Raw genomic sequence first — 24814 nt, forward strand, 5'->3', positions numbered from 1 at the left:
AACTTTGAAGGTATGAGGCGTGAATTGGTTAGAATAGATTGGCGAATTATACTTAAGGGGTTGACAGTGGATGGGCAATGGCAGACATTTAGAGACCGCATGGATGAACTACAACAATTGTACATCCCTGTCTGGCATAAAAATAGAAAAAGGAAGGTGGCTCAACTGTGGCTATCAAGAGAAATCAGGGATAGTGTTAAAACCAAGGAAGTGGCATACAAATTGGCCAGAAATAGCAGCGAACCCGGGGACTGGGAGAAATTTAGAACTCAACAGAGGAGGACAAAGGGTTTAATTAGGGCAGGGAAAATAGAGTACGAGAGGAAGCTTGCAGGGAACATTAAAATGGACTACAAAAGCTTCTATAGAGAGAAAAAGCTTGTAAAGAGAAAAAGGTTAGTAAAGACAAATGTAGGTCCCCTGCAGTCAGAATCAGGAGAAGTCATAACTGGGAACAAAGAAATGGCAGACCAATTGAACAAGTACTTTGGTTCGGTATTTACTAAGGAGGACACAAACAACCTTCCGGATATAAAAGGGGTCAGAGGGTCTAGTAAGAAGGAGGAACTGAGGGAAATCCTTATTAGTCGGGAAATTGTGTTGGGAAAATTAATGGGATTGAAGGCCAATAAATCTCCAGGGCCTGATGGTCTGCATCCCAGAATACTTAAGGAGGTGGCCTTGGAAATAGCGGATGCATTGACAGTCATTTTCCAACATTCCATAGACTCTGGATCAGTTCCTATGGAGTGGATGGTAGCCAATGTAACCCCACTTTTTAAAAAAAAAAGAGAGAGAAAACACGGAATTATAGACCGGTCAGCCTGATATCGGTAGTGGGTAAAATGATGGAATCAATTATTAAGGATGTCATAGCAGCGCATTTGGAAGGTCCAAATCAGCATGGATTTTTGAAAGGGAAATCGTGCTTGACAAATCTTCTGGAATTTTTTGAGGATGTTTCCAGTAGAGTGGACAAGGGAGAACCAGTTGATGTGGTGTATTTGGACTTTCAGAAGGCTTTCGACAAGGTCCCACACGAGATTAATGTGCAAAGTTAAAGCACATGGGATTGGGGGTAGTGTGTTGACGTGGATTGAGAACTGGTTGGCAGACAGGAAGCAAAGAGTAGGAGTAAATGGGTGCTTTTCAGAATGGCAGGCAGTGACTAGTGGGGTACCGCAAGGTTCTATGCTGGGGCCCCAGCTGTTGACATTGTACATTAATGATTTAGACGAGGGGATTAAATGTAGTATCTCCAAATTTGCGGATGACACTAAATTGGGTGGCAGTGTGAGCTGCGAGGAGGATGCTATGAGGCTGCAGATAGGTTAGGTGAGTGGGCAAATGCATGGCAGATGAAGTATAATGGAGATAAATGTGAGGTTATCCACATTGGTGGTAAAAACAAAGAGACAGACTTATCTGAATGGTGACAGATTAGGAAAAGGGGAGATGCAATGAGACCTGGATGTCATGGTACATCAGTCATTGAAGGTTGGCATGCAGGTACAGCAAGAGGTTAAGAAAGCAAATGGCATGTTGGCCTTCATAGCGAGAGGATTTGAGTACAGGGGCAGGGAGGTGTTACTACAGTTGTACAGGGCCTTGGTGAGGCCTCACCAAGTACAGTTTTGGTCTCCTAACTTGAGGAAGGACATTCTTGCTATTGAGGGAGTGCAGCGAAGGTTCACCCGACTGATTCCCGGGATGGCAGGACTGACATATCAAGAAAGACTGGATCAACTGGGCTTGTATTCACTGGAGTTCAGAAAAATGAGGGGATCTCATAGAAATGTTTACAATTCTGACGGGTTTAGACAGGTTAGATGCAGGAAGAATGTTCCCAATGTTGGGGAAGTCCAAAACCAGGGGTCACAGTCTAAGGATAAGGGGTAAGCCATTTAGGACCGAGATAAGGAAAAACTTCTTCACCCAGAGAGTGGTGAACCTGTGGAATTCTCTACCACAGGAAGTTGTTGAGGCCAATTCACTAAATATATTCAAAAAGGAGTTAGATGTAGTTCTTACTACTAGGGGGATCAAGGGGTATGGCGAAAGCAGGAATGGGGTACTGAAGGTGCATGTTCAACCATGAACTCATTGAATGGCGGTGCAGGCTCGAAGGGCCGAATGGCCTACTCCTGCACCTATTTTCTGTTTCTATCTATGTTTCAAGACATAACAACTGGCAAGGAGATACAGATGTCGAACCCCAATGCAACAATGCAGAGAACCGTGGGCATCCTGGAGAAATTTTCGGAGGGAGATGATTGGGAAACCTTCGTGGAGCGACTCGACCAATATTTCGTGGCCAACGAGCTGGAAGGAGAAGCGAACGCTGCCAAACGAAGAGCGATTCTCCTCACCGTTTGTGGGGTGCCAACGTATGGCCTCATGAAAATTCTGCTTGCTCCAGCGAAACCCACAGACAAGTCGTACGATGATTTTTGCACACTGGTCCGGAAGCATCTAAACCCGAAGGAAAGTGTTCTGATGGCGAGGTATTGGTTCTACACGTACAAGAGGTCTGAAGGCCAGGAAGTGGCGAGCTATGTCGCTGAGCTAAGGCGCTTTGCAGGATATGGCGAATTTGAAGGATACGTGGAGCACATGCTCAGGGACTTCTTTGTACTTGGCATTGGCCATGAACTTTTGACTGTAAAGACACCAACCCTGACTGTAGAAACACCAACCTTGAGTAAAGCTATAGCGATAGCCCAGGCCATCATCGCCACCAGTGACAATACCAAACAAATCTCAGCACACAAGTGCTGTTGCAAGTACTGTGAACAAAGTAGTAATGTTTTTTACAAATCTTAACATACAGGGCAGGACTCGCATGCCTGCAGTTGCACGTACACAGGTGTCTGAATCCACCATCAAGGGTGGTGAATGCAAGGCCATTAACACTTTGTTGGTGCTGCGGAGGTGATCATCGCTTCCATTCATGCCGCTTCAAAGGATAAGTTTGCAAGGGCTGTGGAACAATGGGACACCTCCAATGTATGTGCAGGTGAGATGCAAACCCTGCTAATCCTGCAAACCACCATGTTGCAGAGGAGAACCGATCCACGGTGGATCACAACGAACCAGAGCCTCAGACTGAGGAGGCAGAGGTATATGGGGTGCACACATTTACCACAGTGTCCCCCGATAATGCTGAAGTTTGAATTAAATGGGCTCCTGGTGTCAATGGAGCTTAGCGCGGGCGTGAGCCAGTCCATAATGAGCAAAAAGACTTTCGATAAACTGTGATGCAGCAAGGCCTCAAGGCCAGTCCTGACTCCAATTCGTACTAAACTGAGAACGTACACATAGGAACTGATACCCGTAATTGGCAGTGCTACAGAAAAGGTCTCCTACGATGGAGCGGTGCATAAATTACCACTCTAGGTGGTACCGGGTGATGGCCCCACGTTGTTCGGCAGGAGCTGGCTGGAAAAGATACACTGGAACTGGGACGACATCCGAGCGCTCTCGTCCGTCGATGACACTTCGTGTGCCCAGGTCTTAAACAAGTTCCCCTCGCTGTTCAAACTGGGCATCGGGAAGTTCCAAGGCGCAAAAGTGCAGATCCATTTGATTGTGGGGGCGCGACCCATCCATCACAGGGCGAGAGCGGTACTGTACATAGAGAGCGTAGATCGAGCTGGACCGGCTGTAACGAGAGGGCATCATTTTGCCAATCGAATTCAACATGTGATCCAGTCCAATTGTTCCAGTCCTCAAGGAAGACGACACCATCAGTTACTTAGAATCTGTGGCGATTACAATCAATCGTTTCTCCCTGCAGGTCAATACCCGCTACCAAAGGCAGACGATCTTTTTGCGACATTGGCAGGAGGAAAAACGTTCACGAAGCTGGATTTGACCTCTGCCTACGTGACGCAGGAGCTGGAGGAATCATCGCAGGGCCTCACCTGCATCAACACGCGCAAAGGTCTCTTCATTTACAACAGATGCCCGTTTGGGTATCGATCAGCCGGGGTGATATTCCAGAGGAACATGGAAAACTTGCTGAAGTCGGTCCCGCGCACCGTGGTCTTCCAGGATGACATCTTGGTTACAGGTCGGGACAGGGTCGAGAACCTGGAGGAGGTTCTTAGTTGGCTTAATCATGTGGGGCTCAGGTTAAAACGCGCGAAGTGCGTTTTCCTGGTGACTGAAGTGGGGAGAAAAATCGCGGCGGACAACATCAGGCCCATCGATTCGAAGACTGAGGCAATCAAGAACACGCTGAGACCACAGAACCGTGACGGAGCTGTGGTTGTTTCTTGGACTCCTGAACTACTTTGGTAACTTTTTACCGGGTCTCAGCACACTGCTAGAACCACTACACTCTTTACTGCGTAAAGGAAATGAAAGGACATGGGGTAAAAGCCAAGAAAATGCCTTTGAGAAAGCTAGAAAGCTGTTATGCTCAAACAAATTGCTTGTGTTGTATGATCCATGTAAGCGTTTGGTACTAGCATGTGATGTGTCGTCATAAGGTGTCGGATGTGTATTGCAACAAGCTAATGAATCTGGGAAATTGCAACCGGTTGCTTATGCATCCAGAAGTCTGTCTAAGGCTGAGGGGGCCTACAGCATAATCGAAAAAGAAGCAATAGCATGTATTTATGGGGTAAAGAAAATGCATCAATATTTGTTTGGGCCTAAATTTGAATTGGAAACTGACCATAAGCCACTTATGTTCCTCTTCTCTGAAAGTAAGGAGATTAACACATCCAGAGATGGACGCTTACGTTGTCCGCATACAATTACGCCATCCGTCACCGGCCAGGCACAGAAAACTGTGCCGATGCTCTCAGTAGGCTGCCATTGTCCACCACAGGTGGAGATGGTGCAGCCCGCAGACTTAGTTATGGTAATGGAAGCATTCGAAAGTGAGCAATCACCTGTTACCCCCCCCCAGACAGATTAGAACCTGAACGAACCCCTTACTGTCCTTAGTTTAAAAAAAACCTGTGTGTTCCACGCGAGTTGGTCTAGTGTCCCGTTAGACAAGCAGGAAGAAATAAAGCCAGACCAGCGGCACAGCGATGAAATGTCCATACTGCCTTCTGTGGGGTAAAAATGGCAGCGACACTTTCATTAGTGACCTCCACTGTACCTACCCAGGTATTGTAATGATGAAAGCGATAGCCAGATCCCATGTGTCATGCCCTAGTATCGATGCAGACTTACATGTGTGCATGCAGGACTCTTAACACATGTTCCCAGTTAAGCAATGCACCCAGAGAGGTGCCACTAACTATGGTTCTGGCCCTAAAACCAGGGTTCATGACGACTGTGCAGGCCCATTCTTGGGAAAAATATTCCTTGTGGTTGTAGATGCGTATTCCAAATGGATTGAATGTGAGATAATGTCTGCAAGCACGTTCGTTGCCACCATTTGAAAACCTGCAGGCCATGTTTGCCATGCACGGCCTGCCTGATGTCCTTGTAAGTGACAATGGGCCCTGCTTCACCAGGGCCGAGTTCAAAGTTCATAACCTGCAATGGGATCAAATATGTCACTTCGGCCCCGTTCAAACCAACGTCCAATGGTCAGGCAGTGCAAACAATCAAGCAGAGCTTGAAGAGGGTAATTGAAGGCTCACTGCAGACTCGCCTATCCTAAATCCTGCTTAGTTACTGCACAGGACCCCACTTGCTCACTGGGGTTCTGCCTGCTGAACTCATAAGGGCACTAAAGAGAAGACCACCCTGATCTACACGAGCCGGTAGAGAGCAGGCGCCTTCAACAGAATACATATGATCGTGCAAATGTGTCACGTGAAATTGAGATTAATGATCCTGTATTTCTGTTGAACTATGGACAAGGTCCCAAGTGGCTTCCCGGCACTATCGTGGCCAAAGAGGAGAGTAGGATATTTCAGGTCAGACTTTCAAATGGGCTCCCCTGCAGGAAACATTTGGACCAAACCAAACTAAGATTCACGGACTATCCAGAACAACCCACAATAGAGTCTACCTTTTCTGACCCCCTCCCCCCAACACACACACACCAGTGGCAATAGACTCGGCGGTTGACCACGAAGCCGATCCCATCACCCGCAGCAGCCAGCAGGACTCGCCACGCCCAGCAGGCCAACACAGGAGCCCAGCGAGAGCCCAACAAACGATTCACCAAAACCAGCATTTGCACCGAGACGATCAACCAGGGAAAGGAAGGCCCCAGATCAACTCGCATTGTAAATAGTTACACTATTGACAAGGGGGGAAGGTGTTATATGTAAACCTGTAAATACAGTATTTAATCACCAGAGGGCTCATCCCCTGGAATCCCAAGGGATTGTGGGATCCCTTGGGAGCACAGGTAAATAAGGAGGCCTCACAAGCTGGAGAGGCACTCTGGAGACCTGCAATAAAGGACTACGGTCACACACTACTTTGAGCCTACAGTATCTGGTCAGTCACTCTCCAATACATAACCGATACAAGCTTTTTATTCCAGATTTATTGACTTAACTGAATTTAGTAGTAGCAAGTTCCACATTCTAACCACTCCCTGGGTAAATAAATTTATCCGGAGTTCTTGGTGGTTTATTAATGACTTATCTTATTTATGGCCCCTTGTTTTGGACTCCCCACAAGTGGAAACATGTTCTCTACATCTACCCCATTTGTTTTCAGTTGGTGGTAATAGTGATGAAATTAACCAGAAACCCCACTGCAGTTTGGTTAAAAATAACCTGACAATACTTGCACAGGGCATGGTGTATGAACAGGCACAGGCCAAAGGGAAGCCTGCATCGTGTGAAGACAAAGGACTTCACTCTGTGACAGAGCAGCACTGGCTGGGACAAGAGTGGATGGTGGGGATTGAAGGATGGTAATCTGATTGGCTGGTTGATGGGGCTGCTGACAGGAGAGTGGATAGTGGTTCTGGCTGAGTTCAAGCGTGATGTAGGGCAAAAAATTTTATAATGGAAATGTTAATCGGTTCAAATCTAGGGATTCAGTTTGAAACAGTAAAAGACTTGCATTTATATAGTGCCTTTCACGACCACAGGACAACCCAAAACACTTTCTAGCCAATTAAATACTATTGAAGTGTAGTCACTCTTGCAATACAGGAAACGCGGCAGCCAATTTGTGCACCGCAAGCTCTCACAAACAACAGTGTGATAATGATCAGATAATCTGTTTGTGATGGTGGTTGAGGGATTAACATTGGCCAGGTGAGCTCCTTATCTGAATGATGGAACCTCCGACAGTGTGGCACTCCCTCAGTACAGCACGAGAGTGTCAGCTTAGACTATTACACTCAAAACTCGAGCGGGGCTTGAACCCACAACCAACTGACTAAGACTAGAATATTACCACTGAGCCATATATACTGCTCTATTAAATACATACATTTTTTTTAGCATGTAGCTTCCCTGATAAATGCACAACCTGGTACGGCATTGAGCCAAGTTTGATCCCAGTTCTGCAGTGACTTGGGTAAACACAGCCAGGTTGGCAGAAAGGGCTCATTACACTTCAGCTAGGGAAGTATCAGATAAGTCAGGGTCCTGATCACAGTCCAATAATTCCTACCTAAAAGAACACACATGGACATTAGGATGTGATGGGCTATTTAGTAAAACAGCCTGCCAACATTCACCAGATGAAAAATTTGCATTTATATCATGATTTTCACAAAAAGCCAATTCTGCCAATTTTTTAAGTTAAGTAACTGTAGGCAAACCAGGCAGCAACATTCTGTAAATGTTAAATAACCACTTCAGGCGTTTTTATTTTGGTGATGTTGAGTTAAGGGAGGAATGTTGGCCAGGATAATGGAAGAAATTGCTTCTGCTCTTCAAGTAGTGCCATGGGTTATATCCCATCACCTGAACTGGCCATTAGGATTCAAGTTTAATGTCTCAGCTGAGAGATGACACCCCAGAAAAGGCTGTCGGTCTTGATTATTGCCAAAACCTTCTGATGTGGGGACAAATGTGCTACCACTGCATCAGGGCAAGCACTCTTTAAGCTCACAAATGTAAAATATACATCGTTTATTATATATCTGGAATACTACATTCAGCTCCTCGGGAAGGATAAATTGGTCTGGGAGGAGGTGCAGTGCAAATTCACCAGAATTAAGAGGGTTAAATTATGAGGATGGGTTGCATAGACTAGGCTTGTATTCCCTTGAATATAGAAGATTAAGGGGTGATCTAATTGAGGTATTTCCGATGATTAAAAGGATTTGTTAGGGTAGATGGAGAGAAACTGTTTCCTCTTGGGAGAGTCCAGAACGAAGGGGCATATCCTTAAAAATAGAGCCAGGTCATTCAGGGGTGATGTAAGAAAGCACTTCTTCACATAAAAGATAGTGGAAATCTAGAAAACTCCCAAAAACTGAGGCTGGGAGTCAAATGAAAATTTCAAAACTGAGATCAATAGATTTGTTAGGTAAGGGTATTAAGGGTTATGGAACCATGGTGGGTAGATGAAATTAAGATATAGATCAGCCATGATCTAATTGACTGGTGGAACAGGTTTCAGGGGCGGAATGGCCTACCCTTGATCTTGTGCTACTGCAGAACCATATTTTAGTACAGGTCTGTCCCTTGAGAGAAGAGGGAGAGTAATTGGGAGGTGGGGATGTTACTTGTCAGAATTTCTTTTACTATATTTCCACAGAGAGGATTTGAATGTTTTTAGTTTTTAAAGCAAAGTGAATTTGCACATTTAGGAAGGGGTGGGGGCACCGAGGTGGTTAATTACATTACATAGAATATTCGACACAAACAGGCCATTCGGCCCAACCAATCCATGCTCCACTCAAGCCTCATCCCGTCTTTCCTCATCTAAATCTATCAGCATAACCCTCTATTCCCTTTGCATTCATAAGCTTGTCTAACCGCCCTGTGATATATTCTTATGACATCACTAACACAGCACACTACACAAGATGGCTCCTTGACAGAAAACTGTCATCATGTGACCTTGCCACATGATCCTTTATTATTTACATCAGTAGTTGCATTACCACAGTAGTCTTCTAGGTGGAGCGGTAGCCCACTAGGGGGCGCTCCTATACTTCTCCCTCCCTAATAAAGAAGTAATCACAACAAAATAATAATTATACATAACTTGCATGGTATACATAAGACATAGAGCTAGAATTTGCAGTGGCTCACCGCCCAGTTTCTGGGTGGTATTAGCCGTTTTGGATGATAACCGGGTTGGCGAGAAATTGCCCAGCTGAGTTATGCCGGCGGTTTCGAAATACCGCTGGGGAGCGGACCGCCAGTGTGCACCGTTCACAGATCGCCATGGTGTGATATTTGGCTCAGCGGTGACCTGTAGGTAAGTATTAAAGCCCAGGAGACTCAGCGTGCGTAGCTGTGCAAAAAAAAAAGGTAAGTAATTTGTTTTTTTACTAATTATTTTAAAATTCTGTTGTGATTTAAGTTAAAAGGGTCCTAAGAATGTGTCTCTCTCTGATTTTTTTAATGTTTTTTGAAAAAATATTGTTTTTCTCCTAGGCCCAACCCAGGGTAAATTTGTGGTAAATTTATTAATTGTCGCTCATTTTCTTTAAGAACTGCCCAATTGACCCAAAGTTCACCTTTTTCACCGAGAATCAGGGTGCAACACTCATTTTTTTTGCTGGGCAGATTTTTTTCTTTTTTTGGGGTGGGGGGAGTTTTTGCCAGTGATAATCATGGGGATCTTAGCGGTCTTTTGGGCAGCAATCGGGTGCTGGCGGATTGTTAGGAAATTCCAGCCAATGGACTTATTTTTCCATATTTACAAATCAAATGTAACCACTGGTTTTCTGTTCGAAGTGGATACCTTTTGCTCTCGAACGGAACTTTCCAAACTAAGCTGTAGAATTTAGACTCATTGGGCTGATCCTGAGGAGTTTTTCTCCAGGGGCAACCCTTGATCTACTTGTGGACTCTGTTCAACCTCAGAGGGTTTGTCTGCTTGACTTGGACTCGGACTTAAATTCTGACATTCTCCTGGACTTGTTTCTAGTACATTTGATCTAGGATTTGCTACTAGTACTCTAATTGTAACAAGACTATCTGACTCAGCAGAAATAATAGAATAATTCCAACTTTCAACTCCTTCCACATCTGTAGGTAAAATATGATCAATGTGAACAAACCTAACCTTTGCATGATCAAACATCTTGACCAAATATGTGTGAGGGCCACATATCTTCACTACTCTTCCTGGTAACCACTTTAACCATTTATGGTAATGGTTCTTCACTCTAACCTGACAATTTCACACTTTTCTCTCTTGCTCTACCTCTATCATGATTCTCTCTCTCAATTATTTCTCTTCCACTGACTCTGCCAAGTTTGCCTTTAACAACGAGAACCTGGTTCGTGGCTGTCGTTTGAGAAACAACTCTGCTGGTGTTCTACCAGTAGTTGTATGAGGAGTATTATGATATGTAATTAGTAAATTTGCCAACTTATGGTCGAATGACAATTTCTATTTCCTTGAATTTGAATCCAACATTTGTTTGATGAGGGCACGTTTTACAATTTGTACTATGTGCTCTGCTGCACCATTTGAAGCAGAGTGGTACGGTGGAACTCTGGTATGTTTCTGCCCGTGAACTGTGCAAATTCTTAACAACATTTCGGCCCATTATCAGATACACTTTCTTCTGGGAGGCCATATGAAGAAAATGATCTTCGCAAATTGTCTAATGTTTTACTTGTTTTCCGCATCGGAAACACCTCTACCCACTTCGAATGATTATTAATCACAATGAACAATTGTCCTTCTAGCTCAGCAAAATCTATGTAACCTTTGCCACACCCTGGGAGGCCATTTCCATGTCAATAATGGTACTGATGGTGGTTTCTTGCTTACCGATTGACATGTTGTACACTGACGAATGGTGTACTCTATATCTTTAAACCTGGCCACCATAAGTAACTGCATGCAAAGCTCCTCATAATTTGGACCTGAATTTATTTGGTATAACCATTCTTGCATCCCACGATACAATCTTTATCAACTGATAATTAATTCCTACAAACAAAGTATGGATGAATATCTTCCTCTGATACTTAGTTTGGCCAGCCATTTGCTATATAATCATGCACCTTTGACATAACTGGGTCACGTTTGGTTGCTCTACCAATCTCTTCAACTGTGACTGGCAGTTCATCAATATATGAAAAATAGAACACTTCTTCCCTATTGGGTGTAACGTGTGATGCGGATGGCAACCTGGACATAGCATCAGCATTACCATCTGACTTGCATACAACAACAATGGGTGTAGCCCAGTTACTTAGATGTACCTTAGAGATAATGTTCTCAGTCTCTAGTCTTGAGTTCTTGCTGAACTTTCTCCTTGGGTGCGTATAGTACAGAACATGGCTTGCAGTAAATTGGTCTTGCGTCCTTCTGCACTCTGGCACTCTCCTTGAAGTCTTGGATCGGACTGCCTGTTTCGCAGAATATCTTCGGATACTGCTTGATGACGACATATTTTGATGCAAATTTCATTTCCACACGCAAAATTTCATTCCAATCCAGCTTCAGTGATCCCAACCAATTTCTACCTATCAAGGCAGACTTGTCTTCTGCCACTACTATTAGAGGCAAGCTCTGAAATGGATCCTTGTATTTCACCAGTATGGTGATAGGTCCTACAACAGGGATTTTCTCTCCGGAGTAGCCTCACAGCTCTATCTTGGATTTCTCCAGTCGAAAATCATGTAACTTGTCTAAACATAGTGATTCCAGTACTATGCTCTCAGATGCACCAGTGTCGATTTCCATGGGTATCCTGGTTCCTGCAACGTCTACTTGGATGACGATATTTCGCGAATCGCTGTTGGATACCCTCTTGCTCCTGATGACTTGTATCTTCAGAACCTCCTCGTCCTGTTGCTTCTCTTCAATGTTATGTAATGTCAGGCGATTTCTACTTGTAGCATTGGAAGTCGGTTTACTCTTCAGTCGGCATGCCTTCAAGATGGCCAGTTTTCTTGCAGAAGAAACATTCTGCCTCACACATGGACAGCTTTGAGCAATGTATTGTCCCAGGCACGATAGCATGACTTCAATGTGCTGTTACCATGGCCAGTTGCTGAGGCCTTGGGGGCCCTACTGCCTTTTACTTCTAACCTGCAGGTGATTCACCTCGGTTGTCTGAAGACTCGAGAGTATTGGTCGGCCATCGACATAGCTGTCTGACAAGCTGAATCAAAAGTCAAGTTAGGGGTTGTCAACAATTTTCCTCTGATTGCTTCATTTTTCATCCCACAAACAAAGTGATCACACAATGCTCGGTCCTGAAAATTTCCGAAATGACAGTGACTGGATAGTTTCGTTAAAACTACAATGTTCTCACAGATACCCTCGTCAATTAATTGATCTTGTGTTCCAAAACAATAACTTTCAGCAATTTCCAGGGGCTCAGGACTTTAGTGCTGTTCTAACTTGGTTAGCATCTCTGTCAGTGGCATGCTCTGGCTTGATGGGAACAAGCACATTTTTCAGGTTTTCATATACCTCGAAGCCTGCTTCATTCAAAAAAAATAGCCCGTTTTCTTTCTAAAACAACCCTGTTACGGTTTTCATCATCGGGATCTTCGACGATACTCTTTGCGGTGAAAAACATTTCTAGCCGCTCCACATATGTTCCATGGAACTCGCCCAAGCACCCTATTATTCCCAGAGGCACTGTGGTAATGTCAACAGTTCATCTAAGTGTACTTGTAATTTACTTTGGATTTTTAGCTGTTCTGCAAAACAAAGAATCTCTCAAAGCCACTTTGTCAGTTGGCTGGATCATCCACCAACAAAAATCTCAGCTAGGGAATCCGATTATCCTATCTTCATCGCCAATGTGATATTTTTACGACATCACTAACACACCACATTACGCAAGATGGCTCCTGAACAGAAAACTGTCGTCATGTGATCTTGCCACATGATCTTTTATTATTTACATCAGTCGTTGCCTCACATTTGTGTTGAACTTCATTTGCTAATTATATGACCAGTCTGCAAGTTTATCAATGTCCTCCTGTAATTTGTTGCAGTCCCCCTCAGTGTTGACTCGCCCCAATTTAGTGTCATCTGCAAATGTAGAAATTGTGTGTTTGATTTCAAAGTCTAAATTTTTAATATAAATTGGGAACAGCATTGGTCCCAGCACTGATTCTTGTGGAACACCATTACCCACCTTCTGCCACTGTGAATAGCTGCCTTTTACCCCTAGCTGCTTTCTGTCTTTAAGCCAGCTAGCGATCCATTCTTCTACTTGTCCCCTGACCTTGTTCAGCAGTCTATTATGGGGTACCTTATCAAAGGCCTTTTGGAATAAAATTGTTAATTGAAGTTGCATTATCCAAAAATCTTAAACAAGCAATTTGTTAGCTTGTCTCAATTAATGAGAAGCATCTGGGTCCATTGTGTTAGCAAGTCTTTGATTTCTTCTGAACAGATAGATTTTTTTTAAACCTAGACGTGACACATCACTTAAATCAAATACTGCAAGGATAGTCAGGTTCTGCAAAGGCCAAAGATGTTCAAGCTTTAAACAGCAAGTTGCAATGGGCAAGCTTTAGCCAGGCTAAGTGGTTTAGCATGCAAAAGGGTAGTTGGGTGTCTTTAATTTAAGTTAAGCACCCTGCACTGATGTGGGGAAGTGAGGCGTGTTTTTAAAAAAAAAATTAAAAAAAATTGTTTATGGGATGCGGGGTCGCTTGCAAGTACAGCATTTATTGCCCTTACCACCACCACCTTGAACCGCTTCAGTATTAGTGAAGGTACTCCTACAGTGCTGTTAAGGAGGGTGTTCCAGGATTTTGATCCAGCGACGATGAATGAATGGCGATACATTTCCAAGTCAGGCTGGTGTGTAACTTGGAGGGGAATTTGCAGGTGATGGTGTTTCCAAGCGTCTGCAGCCCTTTTCCTTCTAAGTGGTAGAGGTTGCGTATTTGGGAGTTGCTGCCGAAGAAGCCTTGGCGAATTGCTGCAGTGCATCTTGTAGATGGTACACAATGCAGCCACCGTGTGCCGGTGGTGGAGGAAGTGAATGTTTAAGGTGGTGGATGGGGTGCCAATCAAGCAGGCTGCTTTGTCCTGGATGGTGTCGAGCTTCTTGTGTTGTTGGAGCTGCACTCATCCGGTCAAGTGGAGCGTATTCCATCACACTCCTGACTTGTGCCATTTAGATAGTGGAAAGGCTTTGGGGAGTCAGGATGTGAGACACTCACTGCAGAATACCCAGCCTCTGACCTGCTCTTGTAGCCACTGTATTTCTGTGGCTGGACCAGTTAAGTTTCTGGTCAATGGTGACTCCCCCCACCGCCCCAGGATGTTGATGGTGGGGGTTCAGCGATGGCAATGCTGTTGAATGTCAAAGGGTGGTGGTTAGACTCTGGCTTGTTGGAGATGATCATTGCCTGGCACTTGTGTGGCACGAATGTTACTTGCCACTTAGCCCAACCCTGGATGTCGTACAGGTCTTGCTGCAAGCGGGCATGGACTGCTTCATTATATGAGGAGTTATGAATGGCACTGAACATTGTGCAATCATCAGTGAACATCCCCATTTCTGACATCATGAAGGGAAGATTATTGATGAAGCAGCTATTAATTGTTTTGTATAATGTGAAGATAAGCTGAACTATATTTTAAACTAAATTAATCTGATCGCGGCTGTTGATCTGCATGTTCACTTACTGTGAAATATAACTGTTTAATGACTTGTCTCTGTATTACTGAGTGTTTCCTTTGTTCCCTCTTCCAAGACATTGAAGATACATATGTGAAAGACAAAATTATCCATTTCAGATCACGAGAGAGCCAGTACACCCCTGGGTTACGCTGGCAAATATCCAAGGCTCAGTTGGTGGGACTCTCTCCTGAGTCAGAAGGTTGCCCACTCCAGGGACTTGGGGCACAAAATCTAGGCTGCTGATACTCCAGTGCAATATTGAGGGAGTGCTGCACTGTCAGAGATTCTGGGGACAAAATTGTCTCCCTCTCTTCCTTTCCCCACCCCTTCCTTAAGGTCCATTATAATGGAGTGGTAAGGCCTTTTCGACCGGGGGCAGGCGGATGGGCTGACCCATCAGAAATTGCCCCTGGGCCGGGAGCAGCGGAAACAGGGCATGCGTCGACCCCTTTCCGCCCCACAAGGAAAATTGCTCCGTGGGAGCAGAGAGGCCGCAGCTCAATGCCCCCGACAGTTTTTCCCTGTGTGAAGCTACCAGTGGCTGGGCGCATGTCCACTCTTGAAGTGGAGGGCGCTCCGCTGTGGCCACCATTTAATTTTAATTGTCAGCCGACTCTGAAGATGGCTCGACAATGGTGGCCACGGGTTCGGCCGGGCTGCAAACAGGCAGCCCGGCACTCCGACTTGGGAAACCCGGCACCACTAAAGTGGCTGCAAAGCTCAGAGGCCCTCTCCTTTAACTGAAGGAGAGGGACGTTGCTACACATCAGCGCAACGCTGATACCGCCCGCCTTCCGACCCACTTTCACCAGCAGCTGCCCAAAACACCGCCCCAACTAAATCAAAGACGAAAAGTGAGCAAAATCCCCATGGATTGGGGGAGAGGATAATCATTTACTTCGAATTGTGCGCTGAGGGTCTTTTTGGCCCCGCTGTCTTTTGGATGAGACATGTCTGCCCTTTTGGCTGGACATAAGATTCCATGGTACTATTTGAAGAAGAGGGCTGTTCTTCCTGGTGTCCTGGCCAATATCTATCCCTCAACCAAAATCACAAAGAAAAAGGTTGTCTGGTCATTATCACCTTGCTGTTTGTGGGAGCTTGCTGTGCACAGATTCGCTGCCACATTTCCTGCATCACAACAGTGACTATGCTTCAAAAAGTAATTAATTGACTCTTTTGTATGGTAGTGGTAAATCAAGCATCAATGTCCAATTTGGATATCCAAGCCAAAGCTTCTGGTGTAACAGCAGATTTTCTGAGTAGTGCTCAATGATGTGCTCCAGGGTCTGATTAGGAGCTCCACAGTTGCATGATGGGGATGCTTTAATCTTGCATCTATGGAGAAGGTGGCAGCATCCACCATGACCAGTTCTGAGGCGGTTGATGGTTATTCACTGTTTTCGAAGAAGGTTTGATCCTACAGGTTGCACTTTTTGCTCCTCAAAGGAATGTTGTAGTTCTTCCAAATATTTTGTCATCAAGGCTGAGGGGAGATCACTGAAAGACTGTGGTAACGGTCCAAAATGGCCGCCTAGATTTGAGACGGGTTGGTGTTTGGTTGTTCAAGTCATCCTGGATCGGCATGTCTTTGTTGGTGTAGCGGTTGTATTCCCTGGAGACTAGATATCCACGGTGCAGGTGTGGCGGTGCAATATTTGCAAGCATGGGGAGCCAAGGTGTTGGTGTCGATTAAAGTTTACTGATGATAATTCTCATAGAATTCAGCTGGACATCAACGGATTTGACATGTGGACTTGATAGCCATGCCGGAGAGCAGTACTCTGCTGTAGAGTACACCAGGACGAGTGCTGCCATACATAAGGTTTGAGCGTCTGTTCCCCATGTGGATCCGGTGAGTTTCTGGATCAAGTTGACCTTATTCTTTAGTTTCTTCCCAATGCTCTGGAGACGTTGTCTTTATGACTGGGTGCGATCAAGCGTGACTTCTAAATAGAAGTTTTTTTTGGCATGGTTTATCTTTGCGCCACAAAAGGGGACTTGAAAGCTTAGTTTGCTTGACGGGTGTTGAGGTGAGTCTTTTGCGGGTTTGGCCGGAGCCGCCAACGGCGGAAATAGGCCTCCATCCTCTAAATCACTGGTTGGGGTCTCTTCGATGATGGACAGGTTAGTGTATACTAACTTGTGGGACTCTGTTTTGGGCAGATAACTGGTGTAAATGTTGAATAACATTGATGCCAAGACAGAACCCTGTGGGATGTCCTATATCTGCTCTTCTGGGTGCCAGTGTACACACTGATGCAGCAGTTGCTAAGCATGGAGTTGAGAAGATGGATCGTTGATCTGCAGGGTAAAATGTTGGAGAGTTTGAAAAGCAGTCCATGCCTCCTAACTGTGTCATGTGCTGCTGACAGCCACAAGTGCTATGGCAGTCTTGAGCTCGTGCTGAAAGCCTGCTTCAATGTGCGTTGCTAAAGCTGCCACTTGGTCGCAGCAGTTACGGCCACTCCAGAAGCCCACTTGCTCCTTAGGGACAGTTGGCTCGATGATGGGGGCTATTCTGTGGAGTAGTAGTCTCTTCACCTTTATAACAAGTATAAAGTAAGGAGATCAGGCGGTAGTTGGAGGCTTCACAAGCATTCTTCTCCTGCTTCAGGGGAGCAATTATTTTAGACTCCCTCCAAATAGGTGGAATTTTGCCAGTACCTCGGAGATGGTCAACCATCTCTTCGCTTTGGGTCCCAGTGCTTTTAACAATGCTGGGTAAACATCATCTGGACCAGCAGCGTTTCCATATTTGGTTGTCGACAGGGCTGCATTTAGTTTGTCCGGATCAGACATAGTTGACGGTCTTGGTGCTGCTGTCGAAAGCTGCAGCTTCATCTGTCGACTAAATTCTTTGACCACCGGAGCCTTTGATGTTTGTATCAAGTGGGATGCAATACCGTCCGCTCTGATGGTTGTGCTATATTTATAGGCAGGGTTTGCCCCGCTAAGTTGAAGGAGTAGGTCCATGCTTTCCTGCTGGAGTGAATGAAGTCAGTCGTCTCCATAAGGCTCCTTCACCTTTCATGTCCCGCAAAGTTCAAGGACTCTAGCATTGCGGTAGCTGTGGCTGGGTTCTTGTTCAGCGAATACTCCTGGTAGCGAACCTCACTTTCTTCCTACCAACAAGGACTATGTGGCTTTCTAAACCCCCAAGGTATACTGCGTTTTGCGGCAGCTTGAATAATTCCTATAAATCTGTTGAAAGCATTGGTGGTTGGCGGAATCTACCTGATGGTGTTAACTGTTTCCCAGGCTGCTTTTTTGAAGTTCCATCGTGTTTCCGGTGTTGATGTCATGACAGGAGTTTTGATGCCAAAATTGATAATTGAGGGCTTGTATTGACTGTTGGGGAATTCGTCGAGAACAGTTCTGGAGGCAGCGATTGAGTTTTCTTTGCTGTCTTTAGAGAGGAAACATAGGTCTGGGTTATAATCTCTCTGCCACCTTGACGAATGGAACATACCTCGATTTTTGACGTCAAAAAGGAAGAATTTATTCTCCAGTAAAGCTCACTGTACAATTGCTTCTCCATTATAATTGGCGTCTGTATAGTGTGGTGGCTATTAAAGTCTCTCAGATGAATGGATGGATGTTGCTTTAGGAGGGAGCGGTGGACCAGGCCACTGTACAAGTGGTGGTTTGTCGACATTGGAGATTGTTGGCTCTCCTATGCGTATTGCTGTAGTGAAAACTCCGGCAATACTGGTATGCTCAAGTACAGTGTAGTCTTCGATGCCTTGTTTAACCTAGCATGCCAGGCCAAATTTGAGATGGTTATTGAATGCGATTAGGTCAAAACCTGTGATCCGTCCTCTTGTGTCAAACTGGTGGATGTGTTCAATGTGTGTTTCTTGAAGCACCAGAACATCGACATTGTGTTCCTTGAGTAACCTTGAGTAATTGCATTTTGAACGAGAGATGCCTTCAATGTTGAGTTGGCATATTCAGATGGCTAGGCTCACATGTAGTTTTCTTTGGAGAGGACCATTCGATTTTGCTCGGTTTGTTACTATTGGTTTAACTGTCCTTTCGAGATGACATTAGTTGTGATCTAAGCGCCAAGATCACATAACAGGGCGGGCCGCGAGAAGGCTGTCATCATCCACCCCTTTAATTGACTCTAATGTGCTTTGGATCATTGAGGTTATGAAAGGCACTATATAAATGCAAGTTCTTTATTTATATTTGGATAAAGTGCATTTCAGGTACACCCCTAAATGTAAAATTTGCCTAAACCGAAGTTGCTGGGACCATTATACCTATGTATGTAAAGCAACACCTGAATTTGTAACCAGCAAATTAAGAGTAGAATTCAATAATATTTAATTCTCATTTGATCCGTGACAGATGCACAAAGGGGAATGAGTGAGTGCTTCGCAGAGATGAATGACAGTGCCAGGTAAGTCTAATAACCCTAAGGACAAATGAAAAACAAAAAGGGATTGTGATCTGTTGGCAGAGGAGGCAGGTTGCATATACACCATGGAGAAGTAAAAGGCCATTACCAAAACCTGCAGCTAGATGGTTAAGGAGGGAAATTAGAAATGGTACCAAGGACATATTATTGAAGTTGCAATTGCCTTAAGGAAATGGTCATGAAAGGATTTTGTTGAAGGAGAGTGTTTACATTGTGCAAAATATCAAAGAACAAGCCGCGCCTCATGAAGGAAAGAGATCACATTGAGGGAAAGGGATAGAATATGGCAGAGAGTGAAATATTTTCATTAGCAAATGACAGCATTTGAAGGAAATGGATGGTGCATTGGGTTAATCACCAGCCTTTCAGTTCTGGGATCCTTTCAAACTAGCTTGGTTGTCTCTGCTGGTTGCGAGGGTCCTGTCGGAAATGGTGTTGAGCGGTCCTAACCCAACTCCTAGTAGGTGTGGGCTTATAGCACAAAACTGCCCCGAAGTTTGGCCGCCTCATTCAGTGGCCATTTGCTACCTGGTATAAGAAATGAAAAATGTCATGTTGAGACAGTACGGTTTATTTTCTGAAACATAAGCAATAGGAGTAGGCCATTTGGCCCCTCGAGCCTGCTCCACCATCCCAGGAAATGCATTGGGAATGATTATAGCATTTATTCTGCTCTATCTGACCTAGGCAACGGTTGCCCACAGTGCAAAGTACCATACTTCCCAGCACTAATACCCGTCACTGTGATTTAGCACAAATGGTATTTAGAAAGTTGGAATATTGGGAAAAGAAAATGGTAGTGTGTTCTTTCTGTTGAAGGAGAGTGCCTCGGGCCACTGTGAAAATCAGTCAGTGGTGGAAGCCTAGAATATTCATCAGCAACAGTTCCAGGTAGAAAGCAACTAAAAGCTCTTTAGGAGATGCAAGAACAAGTGCGGGATGCTGCAACTGAATTGTTTATTTTGCAGCAGGAGCAATGATCTCCCTTTGAATATGTGTACTTTACTGTTCACCAACGTGAGTACAACATGGCACACTGAACACTTTGGGCACCTAGTGGCAGCATCGGGTCAGCACAGTTATTTCGAGGAAGGCCCTGGGGTACAACCACTGCGTGATGAGTTAGCTGGTCTTAGCATAGATCCTCCATGTGCCTGGGCTGGGGAAGTGGGCAGACAAAATCAGCTGAGTTTCCTGTTCCTGATTGTGACAACCCCCTCCCTGCACAGCTAGAAAGTGAGAGGACAGGAAGGAACTCTGCTCTGACATATCCCACACTATAGGCATCATTGTCTAGACTCGGACATGAAGATCAGCCACTTGAAAGAGGGCATCCGACATCAAATGGAACTGTGCCCCAGCAAGAAGTTAGTGCCTTCAGGGGAGAAGGGCAGAAAACTGCAGTGACTGAGTGGCAATACAGTAGCAATAGATGGTAAACCGTGGAAGTGATTACAACTTGTATATGTTATATAAAGTGGAAGGAAAATTCTCAGTGCATTAGGGCACCAAGCTTAACCAGGCACTGTTTCTGGGAGATTCTGGGAACATGCTCTCTTTTTTTCGCCTTTAATTTTATTAACTCTGGGGATGAAGGCATCATTGGCAAGGCTGGCATTTATTACCCATCCCTAGTTGCCCTGAGGTGGTGATACAACTGAATGGCTTGCTAGGCCACTTCAGAAGGCAGTTTAAGAGTCAACCACTGGTGTGAGACTGGAGTCTGATACAGACCAGACCAGGTAATGATGGCAGGTTTCTTTCCCTAAAGGACATTAGTGAACTGGTTGGTTGGGTTTTTACGACAATCCAACATCTTCACAGTCACTTACTAATATCAGATTTTCATTTCCAGATAATTTTTTAAAATGAATTGAAATTCTCAAACTGCATGGTGGGATTTGAACTCCATTCTCTGGATTACTAGTTCACTAGTAACATCTCCACTACACCACCCGCATAATGTTACACAGCAGGAGTGTGTCCTTATTGGGGAAAGCATCAGACGGGCATGTTCCACATCCTTTGCAAGTAGCTTCATTCCATCATTTACCAATTCTACTTAAAACCCTGCCCGGCTTGGTGCAAGTCAGCTTGCCGCATGATGTTTTTAATTCATTTATTATTCTGCTTTTGACCTTTGCAGTGGCAATGGACCATACGCGGAGCGGCCTATTCCAGAGACGTTCGTGAGGCAGAGCAGGAGGGGCTATTGCGGCTGCTGTCAAGAACTTTACACCTGTCTGGAACAGGTGAGGATTTCATGTGGGCACGATAATGGTTTTATTATTAAAGGTTCAGTCTGTCGCTGGCTATTGCGTATACAAAAAAAAGTTAATCCAGCACAGCAATATTTGAGGATGCCAGCCTTGTTCATATTTGCCTTGGCTCGGTGCTAGCATACTCACTTCTGTGTTGGAAGAGCGTGGCTTCAAGCTCCACTCCAGACTTCAGCGCATTATCTAGGCTGACATTCCAGTGCAGTGCTAAGAGAATGCTGAAATGTTAGAGGTGCCATCAAACAGAGTTCCTGTTTTCCCACTCATGTGGACGTAAAATATTCCATAGCACTATTTAAAGAGTGGGGGGATGTTCTCCCTGGTATCCCGGCCAATATTTATTCCTCGGGCAACATCACTACAACAGCTATCTCATTGCTTTTTGTGGGACCTTGCTGTGTGCAAATTGGCTAACACTGACTACCCTTCAAAAGTACTTAATTGGCTGTAAAGTGCTTTGGAGCATTCTGAGGTTGTGAAAGCAGCTCTAAAAATACAAGTCATTGTTTAAGATGACTTTCGTTGAGTACATTTCAAAAGACCACATCTGCCTGTTGCAGTGGTTCAGGTTTGAAGTGCAGACAGTTCTCCCAGTGTTCTGGCAGACATTCTGCAAACAGCTGTGACTCATTTGTACCTCACCTAAGTGGCCAGTCTCCCATGTGGGAGACTAGAGGGTGACGTTGGCTGGCCAACTTACCATGGGGGCATCAGCGCTGAGTCGACACCGGTGAGCGTTCCAATATGACAAATCAAGGCGGTGATGCCTGGCTATTTCCTGTTCTCCCTTCTGTAAACATAGAAACATAGAAAATAGGTGCAGGAGTAGGCCATTCGGCCCTTCGAGCCTGCACTGCCATTCAATGAGTTCATGGCTGAACATGCAATTTCAGTACCCCATTCCTGCTTTCTCGCCATATCCCTTGATCCCCCTAGTAGTAAGGACTACATTTTACTCCTTTTTGAATATATTTAGTGAATTGGCCTCAACAACTTTCTGTGGTAGAGAATTCCACAGGTTCACCACTCTCTGGGTGAAGAAGTTTCTCCTCATCTCGGTCCGAAATGGCTTACCCCTTATCCTTAGACTGTGACCCCTGGTTCTGGACTTCCCCAACATTGGGAACATTCTTTCTGCATCTAACCTGTCTAAACCCGTCAGAATTCCAATCGTTTCTATGAGATCCCCTCTCATTCTTCTGAACTCCAGTGAATACAAGCCCAGTTGATGCAGTCTTTCTTGATATGTCAGTCCCGCCATCCCGGGAATCAGTCTGGTGAACCTTTGCTGCACTCCCTCAATAGCAAGAATGTCCTTCAAGTTAGGAGACCAAAACTGTACACAATACTCCAGGTGTGGCCTCACCAAGGCCCTATACAACTGTAGTAACACCTCCCTGCCCCTGTACTCAAATCCCCTTGCTATGAAGGCCAACATGCCATTTGCTTTCTTAACCGCCTGCTGTACCTGCATGCCAACCTTCAATGACTGATGTACCATGACACCCAGGTCTTGTTGCACCTCCCCTTTTCCTAATCTGTCACCATTCAGATAATAGTCTATCTCTCTTTTTACCACCAAAGTGGATAACCTCACATTTATCCACATTATAATTCATCTGCCATGCATTTGCCCACTCACTAACCTATCCAAGTCACTCTGCAGTCTCATAGCATCCTCCTCGCAGTTCACACTGCCACCCAACTTAGTGTCATCCGCAAATTTGGATATACTACATTTAATCCCCTCGTCTAAATCATTAATGTACAAATGTAATAAACAGCTGGGGCCCCAGCACAAAACCTTGCGGTACCCCAGTAGTCACTGCCTACCATTCTGAAAAGTATCCATTTTTACTCTTTGCTTCCTGCCTGCCAACCAGTTCTCAATCCACGTCAGCACATTACCCCCAATCCCATGTGCTTTAACTTTACACATTAATCTCTTGTGTGGGACCTTGTTGAAGGCCTTCTCAAAGTCCAAATACACCACATCAACTGGTTCCCTCTTGTCCACTCTACTGGAAACATCCTCAAAAAATTCCAGAAGGTTTGTCAAGCATGATTTCCCTTTCACAAATCCATCCTGACTTGGATCTATCATGTTACCTCTTTCCAAATGCGCTGCTATGACATCCTTAATAATTGATTCCATCATTTTACCCACTATCGATGTCAGGCTGACCGGTCTGAAATTCCCTGTTTTCTCTCTCCCTCCTTTTTTAAAAATTGGGGTTACATTGGCTACCCTCCACTGCATAGGAACTGATCCAGAGTCTATGAAATGTTGGAAAATGACTGTCAGTGCATCCGCTATTTTCAAGGCCACCTCCTTAAGTACTCTGGGATGCAGACCATCAGGCCCTGGGGATATATTGGCCTTCAATCCCATCAATTTTCCCAACACAATTTCCCGACTAATAAGGATTTCCCTCAGTTCCTCCTCCTTACTAGACCCTCTGACCCCTTTTATATCCGGAAGGTTGTTTGTGTCCTCCTTAGTGAATACTGAACCAAAGTACTTGTTCAATTGGTCTGCCATTTCTTTGTTCCCAGTTATGACTTCCCCTGATTCTGACTGCAGGGGACCTACGTTTGTCTTCACTAACCTTTTTCTCTTTACATATCTATAGAAGCTTTTGCAGTCCATTTTAATGTTCCCTGCAAGCTTCCTCTCTTACTCTATTTTCCCTGCCCTAATTAAACCCTTTGTTCTCCTCTGCTGAGTTCTAAATTTCTCCCAGTCCCCGGATTCGCTGCTATTTCTGGCCAATTTGTATGCCACTTCCTTGGCATACTATCCCTGATTTCCCTTGATAGCCACAGTTGAGCCACCTTCCCTTTTTTATTTTTATGCCAGACAGGGATGTATATTTGTTGTAATTCATCCATGCGATCTCTAAATGTCTGCCATTGCCCATCCACTGTCAACTCCTTAAGTATCATTCGCCAATCTATCCTAGCCAATTCATGCCTCATACCTTCAAAGTTACCCTTCTTTAAGTTCTGGTCCATGGTCTCTGAATTAACTTTTTCATTGTCTATCCTAATGTAGAATTCCACCATATTATGGTCACTCTTCCCCAAGGGGCCTCGCACAACGAGATTGCTAATTAATCCTCTCTCATTACACAACACCCAGTCTAAGATGACCTCCCCCCTAGTTGGTCCCTTGACATATTGGTCTAGAAAACCATCCCTTATGCACTCCAGGAAATCCTCCTCCACCGTATTGTTTCCAGTTTGGTTAGCCCAATCTATATGCATATTAATGTCGCCCATGATAACTGCTGCACTTTTATTGCATGCACCCCTAATTTCCTGTTTGATGCCCTCCCCAACATCACTGCTACTGTTTGAAGGTCTCTGCACAACTCCCACTAGCGTTTTCTCCGCTCCGTAGCTCCACCCATACCGATTCCATATCAT

The 24814-nt window shown here is 44.8% G+C and overlaps 1 protein-coding gene across 5 annotated transcripts in view; it reads left to right on the forward strand.

Annotated features, from left to right (window-relative positions):
- The window catches only part of zdbf2 (zinc finger, DBF-type containing 2), a 49215-nt gene that overhangs the window by 15003 nt on the left and 9398 nt on the right, over window positions 1-24814 (forward strand). For 4 of the 5 annotated variants that reach the window (XM_070874906.1, XM_070874908.1, XM_070874907.1 and 1 more), the window contains exons 2-3: window positions 19037-19088; window positions 21253-21358. In XM_070874906.1, the coding sequence (XP_070731007.1) occupies window positions 19051-19088; window positions 21253-21358 (144 nt within the window). In that variant the 5' untranslated portion in view covers window positions 19037-19050. The remainder of the gene's footprint in view (window positions 1-19036; window positions 19089-21252; window positions 21359-24814) is intronic. The other variant, XM_070874909.1, reaches the window with a different exon arrangement.

The sequence above is a fragment of the Pristiophorus japonicus genome, chromosome 3 (assembly GCF_044704955.1).
Source record: "Pristiophorus japonicus isolate sPriJap1 chromosome 3, sPriJap1.hap1, whole genome shotgun sequence".
NCBI classification, from domain to species: Eukaryota; Metazoa; Chordata; class Chondrichthyes; family Pristiophoridae; genus Pristiophorus; species Pristiophorus japonicus.